This window comes from Myotis lucifugus, unplaced genomic scaffold, assembly GCF_000147115.1.
Source record: "Myotis lucifugus unplaced genomic scaffold, Myoluc2.0 scaffold_380, whole genome shotgun sequence".
Lineage (NCBI taxonomy): Eukaryota > Metazoa > Chordata > Mammalia > Chiroptera > Vespertilionidae > Myotis > Myotis lucifugus.
In genome coordinates, this window is record NW_005871428.1 from 1,030,993 (window position 1) to 1,046,394 (window position 15,402).

The window sequence follows — 15,402 nt, forward strand, 5'->3', positions numbered from 1 at the left end:
CGAGGGGTACCGGATTGGAGAGGGCCAGGCCGGGCTGGGAGACCCCCCCCCCCCCCCGCACTAATTTCGGGCACTGGGCCTCTAGCAACTTTGGAAGAAAAAAAGAGCAAAGGGGAACATCAAAGTTAGACCACAATTAAGTCCTTTACAATCGAAAAAAAATTCTTAAACTTGCACACCAGGGTTCATTATGGGGGAATGGGGACTGCCATGGATACAACTGTACCAGTTTATTGATACAAACTGAACCAATATTATCTTTTTCTCCTAAGAATTTGTTACGGGACTGAGAAGGACAGTTTTTTCTGCAAGTGGCCAGAACAAAAAAAGCGGCCTCCAGAACTGTGGCAGGGGCCACACTCCACCAGATCAAGCCAGAAGTCTGGGAGGGTGTGGGCCTTCACTTACACACTGTCCCACAGAAATTAAGAGGGTATTGTGAGCTACACAGACACATCAAGCCGAGAGGAAAGACAAAATCCTATCATCTTAGCAGGTTTCCTAATGATCTTATTTACAAAAACGCCAAGTTACTGTAACAATAACATCGACTCCACTTCCTCATACCTGTTCCCTCATACCTGCTCATTCTTCGTCGCTGAGGCATTTGCTCTAGGTCTCTCTGCTCCCTCTCTTCTCTCGTCATGCCTTTGTAATTTGAGGTAAGACCAAATATAGGCCGAGACCATTCATCTGTAACCAGGAAAACGCAATTATTTAGTACACGGAGTTGCATTCCTCCTACCATGTCTTGAAATAGTCACACTCTAGTGTTATGCTATATTCTAGGTATTTAGAATATTCTTTCCTTAAAGATACCATTATCTCAGGACCATTCATAGGATAAACGCAGCCTAATACCAACATTACAAGTAGCTCCAGTTGATTCAGAAAATTCAGTATTAAAAGGTCATTTAAACCTATAATCACCAGCTGTTTGAGAGTAATTCCTGACCCACTTTAACAGTCAACAAGTTGTATTGTCATTTCATAAAGACAGTCTAATTTCTAATTTACTATATTCAAAATGAGAAAATCTGGCTCGGCAGGCATGGCTCAGTGGTTGAGCATCGACCTATGAACCAGGAGGTTACAGTTCAATTCCCAGTCAGAGCACATGCGTGGGTTGAGGGCTTGATCCCCAGTGGGGGGTGTGCAGGAGGCAGCCGACCAATGATTCCTATCACTGATATATCTATCTCTCTCTGCCTTCCTCTCTGAAATCAATAAAAATATTTTTAAAAAAGAGAAAATCTTGAAATTCTTCTACTTTCTCATTCTAAAAAATGTTCCCTTGTTACTTGTTAAAATGGTCTAAATCTTTAAAAATCATATTTTAACAGTGCAGCTTTAGGGTCTGTACTCCATTAAATCTAAGAAAGCTGCTAGGATGAACACGAAAAAAAGTACTACAGGCCCATTGATTAGTTAGTAAAAGTCCAAAGGTGCTTTTATTTTGAAACATGATGTAGACTATTGTTGCATTTAATATACTATTAAGTGTTGTCAAACTAATAAGAAAGCAATAGTCTCAGAGGGGGTGGTCTAACTATCTTTGAAAACTGACCTGCCAGCCCTTCCCCTGGATTCAGAATCACGTTGATAACAAGTAGTGAGTATTATTTTTTTAGTGTAAAGGACTCAATCACTGGGAATATTCTGCTTTTCTCAGTCTAGGGCAAAAAAAGGGTCGGGAAAGACTGCACAAAAGCATCGAAAGTTTATTATTTAATAGGTAGTAAATTACAGATTATTAAACAAGATCAAAGATATAATAGTTCTCTGGTATATTAAAAAATTTAAATTTCCCTAAAAACTTCTGATACTCTTAAAAAATTCAATAGAAAAATAATTACTATCTTCAGAAGTAGTTGCTTTTTCAGTCTAGTTTGGAAGTTTAAAAATTCCTTCCCAATATGGAGCACAGCAAGAGTCAAGGAGAATGATGAAAATGCTCGCTTTTCATTCTTAAAACGGAAGGATTTTATAAACATTACAGCAACTGATTAGATGGAGGCTTGGAAGACCACTATAAAAGTAACAACAGCAGCAGCAATGGCTAATGTTTCCTGAGGAGTATATATGTGTGTATGAATATCTATGGCTTTGTATATACTCTCTCATTTAATCTTTACAAAAAACCCAAAGCAAGCACCCATTTTACAGAGGAGAAAACCAGGGCCTAGAGCTGAAAGCAGGAGCCTAAGGATGTGCAGTAAGGTAGGTGGTGAATCCAGGATTTGAAACCAGGAATGACTAATGCCAGGACCAGCATTCCAGTGCCTCTCTCACGACCTGCTCTTGGTCCATGATTAGAAAATGCATCATTTTACTTGCTGTACTTAATATTGAATTATATACTTAAATATACTGAGAAGCATTTTCAGTGTAAAAGTAAAAAATCTGGTACCTATAAGAAGGTACCAAACATTTTTTCTACTCCACTTATATTGATTCTTTTTCAATATATATTGGTACAAATACAGTTACCTTCTATAAACCCATAAACACAACAAAAACCAAATGTACATACTGATGAGTTTTCCTGCCATGTCCTTGTTGGACCGTGACTCCTTGGGATGTTTGTAGAGATACATCACTGCTCGTCCGATCCCACTGTGCTTCAGGGTCTCTTGGCTCACACTGGGCAGCTGAGGACATAAGCACGTGCACACAACATGAATCACGCAGAACTGGGAGTCCTGCCCATCTATTCTAGAGGAGCCTCTGAGATCTGGCTCATTCACAATAGGATAAGTAACAAAAAAACCTCCATTTTCAGGATCTACAGATACTGAACACAAAGGTATTTTGTGTTCACATCAAGAGTTGAGAGTTCAGCCCTAACCGGTTTGGCTCAGCGGATAGAGTGTCAGCCTGCAGACTAAAGGGTCCCAGGTTTGATTCCGGTCAAGGGCATGTACCTGGGTTGCGGGCACATCCCCAGTAGGGGGCGTGCAAGAGGCAGCTGAATCAATGTTTCTAACTCTGTATCCCTCTCCCTCTCCCTTCCTCTCTGTAAAAAATCAGTAAAATATATTTAAAAAAAAAAAAGAGTTGAGAGTTCAGTATTAGTGCTGCGTTCAAGTAAAACTTAACAACGTGAGAAAATGTGAACTACGCATTCTCAGAGGTTAACCGTTTAATACAAGATGTAGCACAGGCCCAGAATCAAATAGATCTAAGTCTGAACCCAAGCACAGCCATCTGCAAGCAATGTGACCTTGGACAAGTCATTTAACTTCCCTGAGTCTTAACGTCCTCATCTGTAAATGGAGACAATACACCCACCTTGCAGGCTTGTGGTGAGGAGTAAGAACAACTAGCACACAGGTTTCTCGAGGATCCCCTTAGAAGCTATGTTGCTTGCCCCAGGGGTCACAGCCATGTCAAAGTGGCCCAGCGGAAGATTCTAATGCAGGTTTATCTCTGAAGTTGGTGTTTTCACTCTGTTCCCCGCCCCCCACAACATGCCCACTGCTGTACTACTCTACACAGAAACCACAGCTCCTCCAGGATCTCTTTCCTTCAATGCCAGATTCACATGAAGTGTATCAGGGCCGCCTTCATTTATGCTCATTTTATTTTGCTATGTTCCTAAAAAATACTGAATAAAACCCTTCTTCTGGCAGAGAGAACACATAAATACAAGGTAATATAAATATAGAGGTTGCAGTAACACAAACCACATTAAATAATTAATGATGCGAGAACAATCAGATCATCTGGCTCTAACCTCTTGTAGAATCTTCAACAGCTCCTCTCGAATCTTTAGTGCTGGCAAACTCCTGTCTGGGAGAGGTGAGAGCCATTCTTTGATGGCAGACATCACACCACTGTCAATAAATGTTTCTTTAAGGTCCTGCCTGAAATAATAATTACACAAAAAAGTCAAGTCTATACATGTTGATTCTACTACAGCTTCCTTCGATTTTCTTACGTATTTAGTGATGCTTTCAGAAACCCTCCCACAGAGTCAGCCTGCACTCATGTTTACTGTGCCCTATTCACAGGCTTCAAAGCAACAGGACATTCAGTTCCTATTTTCACAAACACACTTGACAGGCAGATGATTTGTTCAAAACAAAACAAACCCAAACTATACAAGTCAGGTTAATGTTAATATAAATGATACAGTCAGAATAATTAGCTCCAATTATTACAACTATAAAATTAATGCTTAATCTGTCAGGATAGTGATTCTGAAACTGTTTTGGGTGAAAGAAAACTCAGAATTATGCAAGACACCAGGAGGAAAGCATTTGCGTAGCAGGAAAAGTATGCCAATGAATTACTGACATTTAAAATTTCATTTTCTGTACTAGAGTCAAGTAAGTTAACAGACACCATGACACTATCAGAGGGAGCGATTTTCTAGTAGGAAGTCCTAGATTCAAGGTGAAATCAAGACTGTTCAGGCATCGCCCTGGCTGGTTTGGCTCAGTGAATAGAGCGTTGGCCTGCGGACTGAAGGTTCCTGGGTTCGATTCCAGTCACATGCCCAGGTTGCGGGCTCAGTTCCCATTGGGGGGTGTGCAGGAGGCAGCTGATCAATGATTCTCTCTCATCATTGATGTTTCTATCTCTCTCTCCCTTTCTCTTCCTCTCTGAAATCAATAAAAAAATGTATTAAAAAATTATTCAGGCACCTCAGCAAAACAATGAAAGACCTTGCTAACAATGATTCATCAAGAAAAGACCCTTATTCCAGAAATACCAATGACAGTTCATGATAGAACAGGCCACATCAGCCTTGCATGGTATGTGCTTCACTCCCCCATAATGTGCTCTGTTCACACTGGGAAAACAGCTGTACATTTACCAGGCTGAAAACTGTCTATAGAGAACAATATTAGTGGTTTCCATGTTTTTCTTTCATTAATATCAGTTTGCTATCTGTTCCATTTGCATCAGGAATCAAGGTTTAAAAGAAATTTGTGAGACGGTAACATAACTTAGGAAATTCTATTCATTATTACTCTATGAATTGACAGAAGGCAATCATTCTTTAATATCTCTAGAACACCAGTACATAGTTTGACTATCATTCCACTAAAAGGAAAAAACTTTTTCAATAAAACAATACTTACTTCTTAAGGTGCATAACCACAGTAGGTAATAATGTTAATTTTTTCAGTGCTGGCTTTTTTTGATTGTTCAACTGTCTGTCTTCCTATCCAGGAAGAAAAAGATTTAAAAAATAATAAATAAAGCCATTATTAATAATGAATTTCAAGCATTATAATTTAGAGTCTAAAATAAAGCAGCAATTTTCCTGAGAAATTATACTTTTTCCTACAAGAAAGAAAAATTAAGTTAAAAACTGACTTTTGTGTATAGCCCCAAATTCTGTATCTGTCCATGTCAATTAAACCCATACAGCCATTAAAATAGCTTTAACAATTACAAATTGAGAAAATAATTTTAATTCAAAATAGTGGCATAATTGTAAAGTTTTCAGAGTTCATGTAAGGTACAAAATTATATCTGGGAAAATTTGGTTTATTATCAGAAATAACTTTCCAGCTGGGAGGCTTGCATAATAATGGGATGTTATTAAAGGAGAGTTTCAGCATTTACTTGGGCATTTTTTAAATTATGAAAAATTTCAAATTCCACAACAGAAAACAAATATACTCCTGTTATGTACATTTTAACAACTAAACAAACATGGTCAGTCTTATTTTAGCTATTTCTCTAGCTATTTCCCCCTCAACCTTGAATTATTTCAAAACAAATCCTAGACACATATCACTGAATGCATAAATACTTCAGAAAGTGTCTCCAAAAGATCAGAACTGGTTTTTAAACATAATAACATAATTTAAAAAATTAGGGCAGAATTTTAAAGCACAATGAGTTAAATGCAATCTCTTAATCAGAGGCAAAAGAATAACATGAGTTTATAACATAATAAACATGAGTGTATGACTTTTTATACGTGAAGAAAAATTAAACTTTGTGGTAAACCAGCCAAACTGGAAAGAAAATCATTCCCCCATAAAATTAGCAAAGCCATTAGGCTAAAAAGGCACATTTTTACTTAATACTTACGTCTTTTCACTTTTTCTAAACAGGTTACTAAAAAATTAAAATTTTTTCTGTGCTTAAAATTTAGAATAGTAAATGCTTTATTACAAAAAACAAAGTATCTTAAGTGTAAGCAAGGGCTAAGCTAAAAAACAAAAAGCCATAGACCCAATTAAGTGGGAGAAAGATTAAGCTAGAAGCCAACTCACCTCAGCAGCTTCATTCATCTTGACGATCATGGCGCTCACCACATCGTCTGCATCACTAATAAAAGTACCACCATCACGATTACGTCTGCGCTTACCGCTCATGCTCTTTTTCCGCTGCAACATCATCTCAAAATCCGACAGAAAGTCCATACTAAGCAGTAACACAAAAATCAAGTGATATACAAATTGCCTTTTAAATACACATTTCCTTTGATCACAGTTAACCAATTTTCTTAATTGTAATTCAATGGAGAATTCTCTTCAAGTACAAGTACCTCTAACTTGCCTTTACAAGAGCATGTGATCCTGGGTTTTATGTTCAACCTCTATACTACCCCAATTGTTACACACTAAGCTTTTCATACACTATGTTAACACTTGCATGTATCAGCTTGAGAAAGAACATTTCCAGTTCCAAGTTCTTGTTCAGGGGGTACTGCCTGCAATTCCATGGTTCAGTTACGGCTGCACTGACTTCTGGGGGAGATACAGTGGTGTTCACTCATTTGGGTGTTTTGTCTTCCATAGCATAAGTAGAAAAAAAATAAACCGCTGCTTTTCAGTGGTACAGCTCAAAACGTAATGTCACTGAGATGAAGGTGGACATCTACAGACTTGCTAAGAGCCTCAAAGCTTTATGGCTTTCTCCTAAATCATTACGCTCAAAGAGGAAGTTAACTTGCTCTCTGCCACTGTCATATAAATGAGATGTGATTTATATGTTATATGATAATTTCCAAAGGTATTACCAAGCTCCTTCAGCATGTCACTAGGAATTAAAAAGGGAAATATTTTTTAAAGCATTATCTTTACAACTGTAAACAGCAGCTAATGAATCATTCTGTTTGGCACTTTTCAAGATACCAGATTGTTCTGAACAGATTAACAGAAGTATGTGAAATACAATCAAGTAATATTTTGCAATTAAGACTTTAGCATTATTTCCATCAGGACACCAAAATCAATTTTTCTTCTAAAAGCACATTTTTTTGTAAGAGTTTATTTGGTGAGATATAAATGAAGAGCCTGGCACCATAAAACTCCACAAATTACGACAGCTGAGCACAGGGCAAATGAAAGAAAAATAACAAGAGCAAATCGTTTACGAACAGCACTGTAATTAAACAGAAGGGAGAAAAAAGGAACAGATCCCTTCCTATACCTAATCAGAAGCCAAAGTAAGAAAAAACGAAGTTTGATAGCCTTTACCTTCATTTTTATAGTCTCTTTAAAAAATTCCTTTTAAATAAAAGACTTACTGTTTTCCTCTCTTTATGTTATCATCAGAATCTGAATCTTCAGCTTCTTTTACCTGTGTTTCACTTTTTTCTTCTTCCAAATCTTCTTGGTTAAAACCCTAAAAGCAGGGTATATAGCCAGTTATCACAACCACATTACAGATTTTCTTCTGTGTAACTGCTCTTACTTTTTTGTACTTTAACTGCAATACATTCACAAAGAATGAAAATTAAATAGGTATCAAAAGGTATATAGCAAAAAAGCTCCCTCCCACCCTAGTCATTAGTGTTACTACGCTTTCTTGTGTCTCCTTCCAGTTATAGTCATTTATACAAGCACTTCTACATGTTATACTTACTCCTTTTATTATACAAATGGCAGCATACTACTACACACACTAGGTATAGTATATCACCATGCACTTTCCACATCCTATATAATAAAAGTGTAATATGCAAATTGTCCCCTCGACCAGGAGTTCAACCACTTGCTATGCGCTGACCACCAGGGGGTGGCGTGGAACATGGTGGGCATCGGCGACGAGACGCAGGGAGCGGGCAGCAGTGGAGGCGCTGCCAGCTCCAATGGGCTTCCGGGTGAGCTGGGCTGCAGGAGCTGGGATCGCAGGGGCCGGTCAGGCTCCCCATGGGTTTGCGCAGGAGCCAGTCTGTGAGGCCGGCTGGCCAGGAAAGCACACTGCCCGCCCACAGGCCCATGCTGCGGCCCAGCCCATGGCATCTGGTTGCGCTCACTACATCTCTGCGAGGGGACTCGGGTGCTGTGATTCATGTGGAGGGGGTTGCGCAGGGGCCTGGGGGCTCAGGTGCTGCCCAGGGCCCAGAGGTCAGGTGTGGGACCTACCCTTCCATGCCAGACGCTTATGCTTTAATCGCCGGCCAGGCCAAGGGACCACACCCTTGCACAAATTTCGTGCACCAGGCCTCTAGTATAATAAAATCTGGAGACTAAGTCCTATCAGCATAAAGCAACCTCGTTCTTTTGAAGGCTTGGCTATTTCACCACATGTCTGTAACCATAATTTGTTTATACATTTCCCTACTGACATTTAGATGTGTGTATCTGAAATTTTGAGAAATATTTGCCAAACTGTCTTCCATCGAGGTTATGCCAATGAACTCTCCTTCCAATACCATCTTCATAGGTGATCAAACACTGATATTTCCCAATCTATGAACTGAAAAACAAAGGCATCTGTGTAGCTTTCTTTGCATTCTGTCATGAGTAAGGTTGGGCTTTTTTCTTTTTATGTTTAGAAGCCATTTGTAATTCTGTGTGAACTCTCAACATCCTATTATTTTATGTTGGGTCTTTGCCTAATTGGTCTGAAAAACCTCTTTAAAATTAGCTCTCAAGTGACAGGAACTGCAGAGCCCATACAGTTTGCTTTTGTTCATGGTAATGTTTTCCAGGCATGATTTTTTTTTAATGGCCAGCTGTGTTATTTTTTTTTCTAGGCATGATTCTTTATGTAATTGAAATAAATGATCCATCTTTGCTTTATAGCTTCTAACGCTTACCCATATACAGAAAGGACGTCCCCATGACTGTTGGGACGTGTATTTTTCTCAGTGAAATGAGTGGACAGCAAAGCTGACGTAAACTCTCCAAACCAGAGGAACAGACCTCACTCCCGCACACCGTTGTTTAGCCAGTGTAAGCTCCAAGGGGGCAATTTCCAGACACCCTGCGGCAGAGAGGCTCTCAGATACTGGCTGATTCATCATCTAGTTTCACTATCTTTTGCTTTAGTAATAAAAGTATGATTTCTTTTTTAATCCAAGAACTATTTAACAAGGAAGTTTTAAATTTCTGGGTGGCAAGGGTGTTTTAGTTGCTACTTTTGTTATTAATTTTCAGTTTCATGGCATTGCAATTAAGAAAATATTGTCTATACTTTGTACTTTTTGCAAAAGCTTGATTTTAAAATTTATATAAAAATGCAAACCAAGAAAAGTCAAGTCAATCTTGAAGCATAACAACCTTAGAGGACATAACCAACTAAATATAAAAAAGACACCATGAGAACATATTGGATAATATATACAGACACTTGATGTATGACAAAAATGGCATTATACAGTAGTGGGAACAAATGAGCTAGGTCAATTGAATATTCCAAATGGGGGAAAATCTTGACTCTATCTCATATACACCACACAAAAACCTGATTGTACAAGTAAATGTGAAAGATGAAACAATCAAGCTTCTAGAGAATAACTCAGGAGAATATTTTTATATCCTTGAGGACAAGCAAAAATTTTCTTAGAATTAAAAAGCTTTCAACATAAAGGAAAGGATTGGTAAAGTTGATTTATATTAAAATTAACAAGTTTTGTTCCTCAAGACTCCACTAAGAAAGTAAAAAGGCAAGCCACAGAAGAAATTTTTAAGTTTTATAATCACCCAAAGGGTTTTTATCCTGATTATATATATAAAGACTCTTCTGCAGTGTTTTGGTTCTTTCAGTTACATTCCACATAGATTATACATCTGTCATTTCTCTTTGCAGTTTATCAATTTTTGTATTGTATGTACATATTTGTTTTGGGTGAACATGGCTAAGTACAATTTTAAAAACTTCTATCAGTATAAATTGATTATCTTTATCTCAAATAATGTTTTTTACCTTAAAGTCTACCTCTTTACTATTCATATAGCTCTACCAGTTTTATTTATTTATTTTTTTTTTGGGGGGGGGGGATGTTCAGGTAAAATATCTCTTTCTATCCTTTTATTTTCAACTTTCAAAAATCTTGTTTCAGATGAATCTTGAAATTATTATACAGCAGGTTGTTAAAAATCTGTCTGACCATCTTTATCTTTAAAAAAATATTTTTATTGATTTTAGAGGGGAAGGAAGAGGGAGAGATAGAAACATCAATGATGAGAGGGAATCACGTTGCCTCCTGCACACCCAATGGGGATCGAGCCTGCAACCCAGGCATATGCCCTGAGCGGGAATCAAACCTTCTGGTTCATAGGTCGATGCTCAACCACTGAGCCACACCGGCCAGGCTCATCTTTGTCTTTTAATTGGAGCACGTAATTCAATTTAATGTAATTCCTGATATTACCAGTTTAAATCTGTTACCTTACTGTGTAATCTTTTTAGTGGTCATTTAGATATTACAAGGGGCACCCTAACTTATTAAAGTCTAATGGGCTTTTACAAACATTTGCAAAGGCCTGTGAACACTTCAATTCCATGTATATTCCCAATTTGTTACTGCTGTCATGTGGTTTAATGTTACATATATTTTAAGCCACACCAGACATAACTTGTTTTTTACAGACAACATGCATTTAGACTTATCCACATAATTGTGTTGCTTCTTCCCTTCCTGCATCCCTGGCCTTTCTTTCTGCCTTTAGCATGTCCTCAGTGGGACACTGCAAGATGAAACGAGGAAGTATTCACTCCTGCAAAGTGTTTTGCTGAACATAACAGGGCTCTAAGTTTGCAGTTATTGGATTCTATTGTTTCTGCTAAGAAGTCAGCTGTTAGTGTAACTGTAGGCTCTTTTCTGAATGTAATTTTTCCCACCCTAGCTGCTTTTAAGATGTCTCTTTTCTTTGGTTTCTTGCAATTTTACTGATGTATTTAGGTGATGTCCTTGTTTATTCTGCCCGTAATCTGTAGAAATCCCAGAATCTCTCACTGTATCAGTCTGTGTGTCATTTCTTTAAATACTGCTTCTGCCATGCATGTTTCTTCTCCTTCTGGGATTCCAATTCACTATGTTCAACCCTCCTCGTGTATAAATTATGTTTATTCTCTTATATTTTCCATACTAATATATCCCAACACTTCATTCTAAATAGTTCCTTCTAGCCTATCTTCCAGTTCACTCATTTTCTTTTCAAATACATCTAATCCATTAAATTCATTCACTGAGTTTTTAATTTCAGTGACTATATTTTTAGTTCCAAAATTTCTCCTTGGTTCTTTTCCAAATCTGCCTTATCTCTTAAAAAATTATTTGCTCTGTCAAAATTTTAATCTTTTATCTCCCTGAACACATATATATTTTTAAGGCAATATCTAAAATTCCTATATCTAGAGCCCCAAGTCTATTTCTATTGTCTGTTTTTAGTGTTTTCTTTGTAACATTATCTATGGAGTACCATAAACTATAGAAATATTTTGAGGCCTACAATTATGTCACCTTTGTCCTAAAAGGATTTCTGTTTGTATATGCCAGGGGCCTAAGAACACTAGCCAACAGGTTAAGAATCATTGTGATCAAATTTCTAAGACCAAGGTTCTTACATTGCTAGATTATTCAAAGCTGGCCTAACATCTGAGCAAAGGCTATTTCCCCTACAGGTCACCCTTCATCCTAGGAGTCCATGGTATTTCAGGGTCCTCTGACATCAGCAAGCCCTCACCCCCAATTTTGTCTCTTGAGCCTTGAGGACACCAAAACATGACCAGCCTCTCAGCCTGAGCAGGCACCTCCCAGAACAAGCAGTTCCACACGCTGAGCTTACTCTCTAGGCTGCTGTCTCTCCCTGGTTTGACTTAGTTATTCTCCGTCACCTTGTTCCTCTGATGATGAACACAACGGGCTGGACAGAAGTTCCATAACTATTGTGAATCTTTCTCTCCAGCATCACAACGTGCCTTCTGTTATCTCTTACTGTGTTCCTCCCTTTAATCCAAATTTGCCCGTCATTTTCCTTTTATGCTTTGCAGACTTTTTTATTTCACTTTCGGAATCACTTTGTTCTAGAGTTTTAAAACATATTTATACATATATTTTTATTAATTTCAGAGAGGAAGGGAAAGGGAGAGATAAAAATATCAACAAGAGAGAATCATTGATCCGCTGTGTCCTGCACACCCCTACTGGGGATCAAGACCACAACCCAGGCATGTGCCCTGACCAGGAACCTCCTGGTTCATAGGTCAACGCTCAGCCATTGAGCAACACTGGTTGGGCTCGAGTTTTATAAAAAAAAAAAAAAAATTTAAATTTTGAAATAAAAATGTTTTTATTGAATATATCATAGTTGTTTATTTCTATTTATTGGAATCACCTATTAGAGAACCACTACCATAAAAGCAAACAAAAAAAAGCAGTCACAAAGAAAGTACTACTTCCATCTTATACTTACTGTAAATTCTTCTTCCTCTTCATCACCAGATTCTCCAAATATGTCTGCAATAAGATTTCTAGAAGAGAAAATATAAAAAACTGTTCATTTGCTTTCTTCTTATCTGCATAGAAACCTAAAATCTTTTTGTCACAGGGTCTAATTTCATATAGTAAAATGTGCCATTCTCACATCCATCTTAATGAGTTTTGATAAAAGTACACATTTAAGTAACCATTATTCTAATTAAGATGTAGAACAACCCATCCTCCCAGAAAGTTCGCTTGGGGCCCTTTCTAGTCAGTTTCCCACATCAACATCCTAGAGGCAATCACTATTTTGATTTCTATCACCAGATTAGTTTTACCCATTCCTGAACTTCACAGAAGTGAATTGGGACATGTCCTCTCTACTACTTTCATGTAAGATCTAATGTTTGAGATCCACCTACGTTGGAGTCCTTATCAACAGTTCAGGAACTAAAACCCTACATCCCCAATGTTATGCAATTAGACAAGATATATTGTACTATACCTCAACACAAAATTTTAATGCAAGTGTAAAAAACTTAGAAGACAAACTGTTTTCTGCCACCTTATATGAACCCTTGAAAATTCATGTTATTATGTCACTTACTCTTCTTCATTCCCCGACTCACTATCACTCCCAAACAGATCCTTCTCTTCATTTTTCTTATCAGATAATTCTTTCCCTGCTTCTTCTTCACTGTCAGATGCTGTAGTCTTCTCTCTTTTGCCCGATTTGTCTGATATAACATCACTGTCAGAGTCCTCTGCATCAGAGACAACACGACTCTTCTTTGCTGCTGTAGTAAAAGAAATCATCACTGATCTTATTCTGTCACAGTCATTGTATGACTAAGAACAAGTACTTTAAAAATGGAAGTATGTAGCAAAAATCAAAGGCCTCCTGACACAGTTTTTAGAATAAAAAAATAAGTAAACGTTTCATTCAGTCACCTTACAATTACTTATTGTTCAGGAAAAAGTGGCCAAAAGATGAAAAATGAAATAGCTACCTTTACTTTTGGGGAAAATAAGACAAGGCCGATGTACATAATCAGAACACCTTCTATGCGGCTTAGTATTAGCAGTAAAAGGCCGAACATTCTTTTGTGGAGCCCATCGTCCCTGATGGTTACTGGAATGTCTCATCTCCCTTAGTAAACTCGCACATGTGTGGTGCTTTTTCCTTCTCCTGTAACAACTGTCAGGTTATAAGTTTTATGAAAATTACCAAAAAAGGTAAGTTTCATAAAAAAGTAATCAAGTAGCAAAGACTAAAATACTTGGCAGACATGGAATCTCTAAATGAAGAGGTACGCAGATATGAGCGCCCAGTCACTGTGTGGATGGCTTCTAGGGCATTAGCTGGCTGAGTCTCTGGTCAATACTTGGGTGTCCATATAAACATAGTTCTTTGAGATATTACCTTCCAGTAAAAAATACTAAATCTTTCATATTCCCATTGAAATGAAAGCAGTCTAGATTATTTTGAGACACTCAGAACTTAAGAAATGCTGTTAGAACAACTCAGAAGAAATTACAGATCTAACATTCCAGAAAAAGAATGCTTTACAGTTATAAGCTTAGATGGTAAGTAAAGCTATGGCTAACCAGTCCAAAATAATTCCTTACATGCTTTCTCTTCTTCACTATCAGAAAGTACAGCAGCTTTTCGCTTTGCTGCTTTCTCCTCTTCCCCTTCTTTTTCTTCATCTTCATCACTGTCAATTTTTGGCCTTTTGGGCTTTTCCTCCTCGCTGTCAGAACTGTGAAACCGTTTCCTGTCTATATGGCTATCTAAATGGCAGGAGTTATTCTGCATTTCGGTCTCCTCCCCCTTATTCTCCCCATCGCTGTCATCTGATGCTGGCTTCGGCTTGTGTCTGGACGCCTCCTCCGTGTCGGAATCACTGGCAGGTCCCTTCTGAGGCTCCTCACTCTCAGAGTCACTAACTCGGGGTTTGGGAAGCTCTTCATTGTCAGAATCACTGGCCTGGGTCCTTGGCGGGTCCTCACTTTCTGAGTCACTCATTTGGCGTTTGGGATGCTCCTCGTTCTCGGAGTCACTGGCTTGGTGCCTTGGGGGATCCTCACTTTCCGAGTCACTGACACGGGGTTTGGGAAGCTCCTCATTTTCAGAGTCACTGGCCCGAGTCCTCGGAGGCTCCTCACTTTCCGAGTCACTGATCTGAGGTTTAGGAAGCTCCTCGCTTTCCGAATCACTAACTTGAGGTTTGGGGAGCCCCTCGTTTTCAGAGTCACTGGCTGGGTGTGTTGGAGGTTCCTCACTCTCAGAGTCACTGATTTCAGGTTTTGGAGCATCCTCTGTTTCAGAGTCACTGGCCGGACTTTTGGGGAGCTCTTCAGTCTCTGAATCACTGGCAGGATGCTTTCTAACATCTTCATTCTCTGAGTCACTTGCATGCCCATTAAGCAGCTCCTCGTTTTCAGAGTCACTAACAGGCAATTTCTTGGTCTCCTCACTCTCAGAGTCACTCCCATGGTGAACGACACCCTCATTTTCAGAATCACTTGCAGGAGGCTCTGCATGCTCTTCAGATTCAGAGTCGCTGTCCTTTCGCCTTTGAAGCTCCTCACTTTCAGAGTCACTAGCGTTAAGATTCGAAGGGTCTTCATTCTCAGAGTCTGTCACATGATGTCTTTTGTTGAGGCCATCTTCTTGATCACTAGGTTCATTCTGAAAAATAAAGGGAGAAAAAAATGAGGAAAGTGCAAAAAAAATGTTTGGTAGTGAAATGTTAAAATTTTTCAACAATTTT

The 15,402-nt window shown here is 38.4% G+C and overlaps 1 protein-coding gene across 11 annotated transcripts in view; it reads right to left on the minus strand.

Moving 5' to 3' along the window:
• IWS1 (IWS1, SUPT6H interacting protein) overlaps positions 1-15,402 on the minus strand; it is a 44,306-nt gene that overhangs the window by 11,451 nt on the left and 17,453 nt on the right. For 5 of the 11 annotated variants that reach the window (XR_001350918.2, XM_023765143.1, XM_006101707.2 and 2 more), the window contains exons 3-11: positions 14,255-15,320; positions 13,233-13,422; positions 12,618-12,675; positions 7,499-7,596; positions 6,240-6,390; positions 5,091-5,173; positions 3,737-3,866; positions 2,534-2,651; positions 582-693 (exon numbers count right to left, since the gene is read on the minus strand). Coding sequence is in view for 7 of the 11 variants with exons in the window: in XM_023765143.1 (XP_023620911.1) it covers positions 582-693; positions 2,534-2,651; positions 3,737-3,866; positions 5,091-5,173; positions 6,240-6,390; positions 7,499-7,596; positions 12,618-12,675; positions 13,233-13,422; positions 14,255-15,320 (2,006 nt within the window). In the remaining 4 variants the exon portion in view is untranslated. Of the gene's footprint in view, positions 1-567; positions 694-2,533; positions 2,652-3,736; positions 3,867-5,090; positions 5,174-6,239; positions 6,391-7,498; positions 7,597-12,617; positions 12,676-13,232; positions 13,423-14,254; positions 15,321-15,402 lie in introns of all 11 variants that reach the window. The other 6 variants (XR_002832369.1, XR_002832370.1, XM_023765144.1 and 3 more) reach the window with 3 other exon arrangements.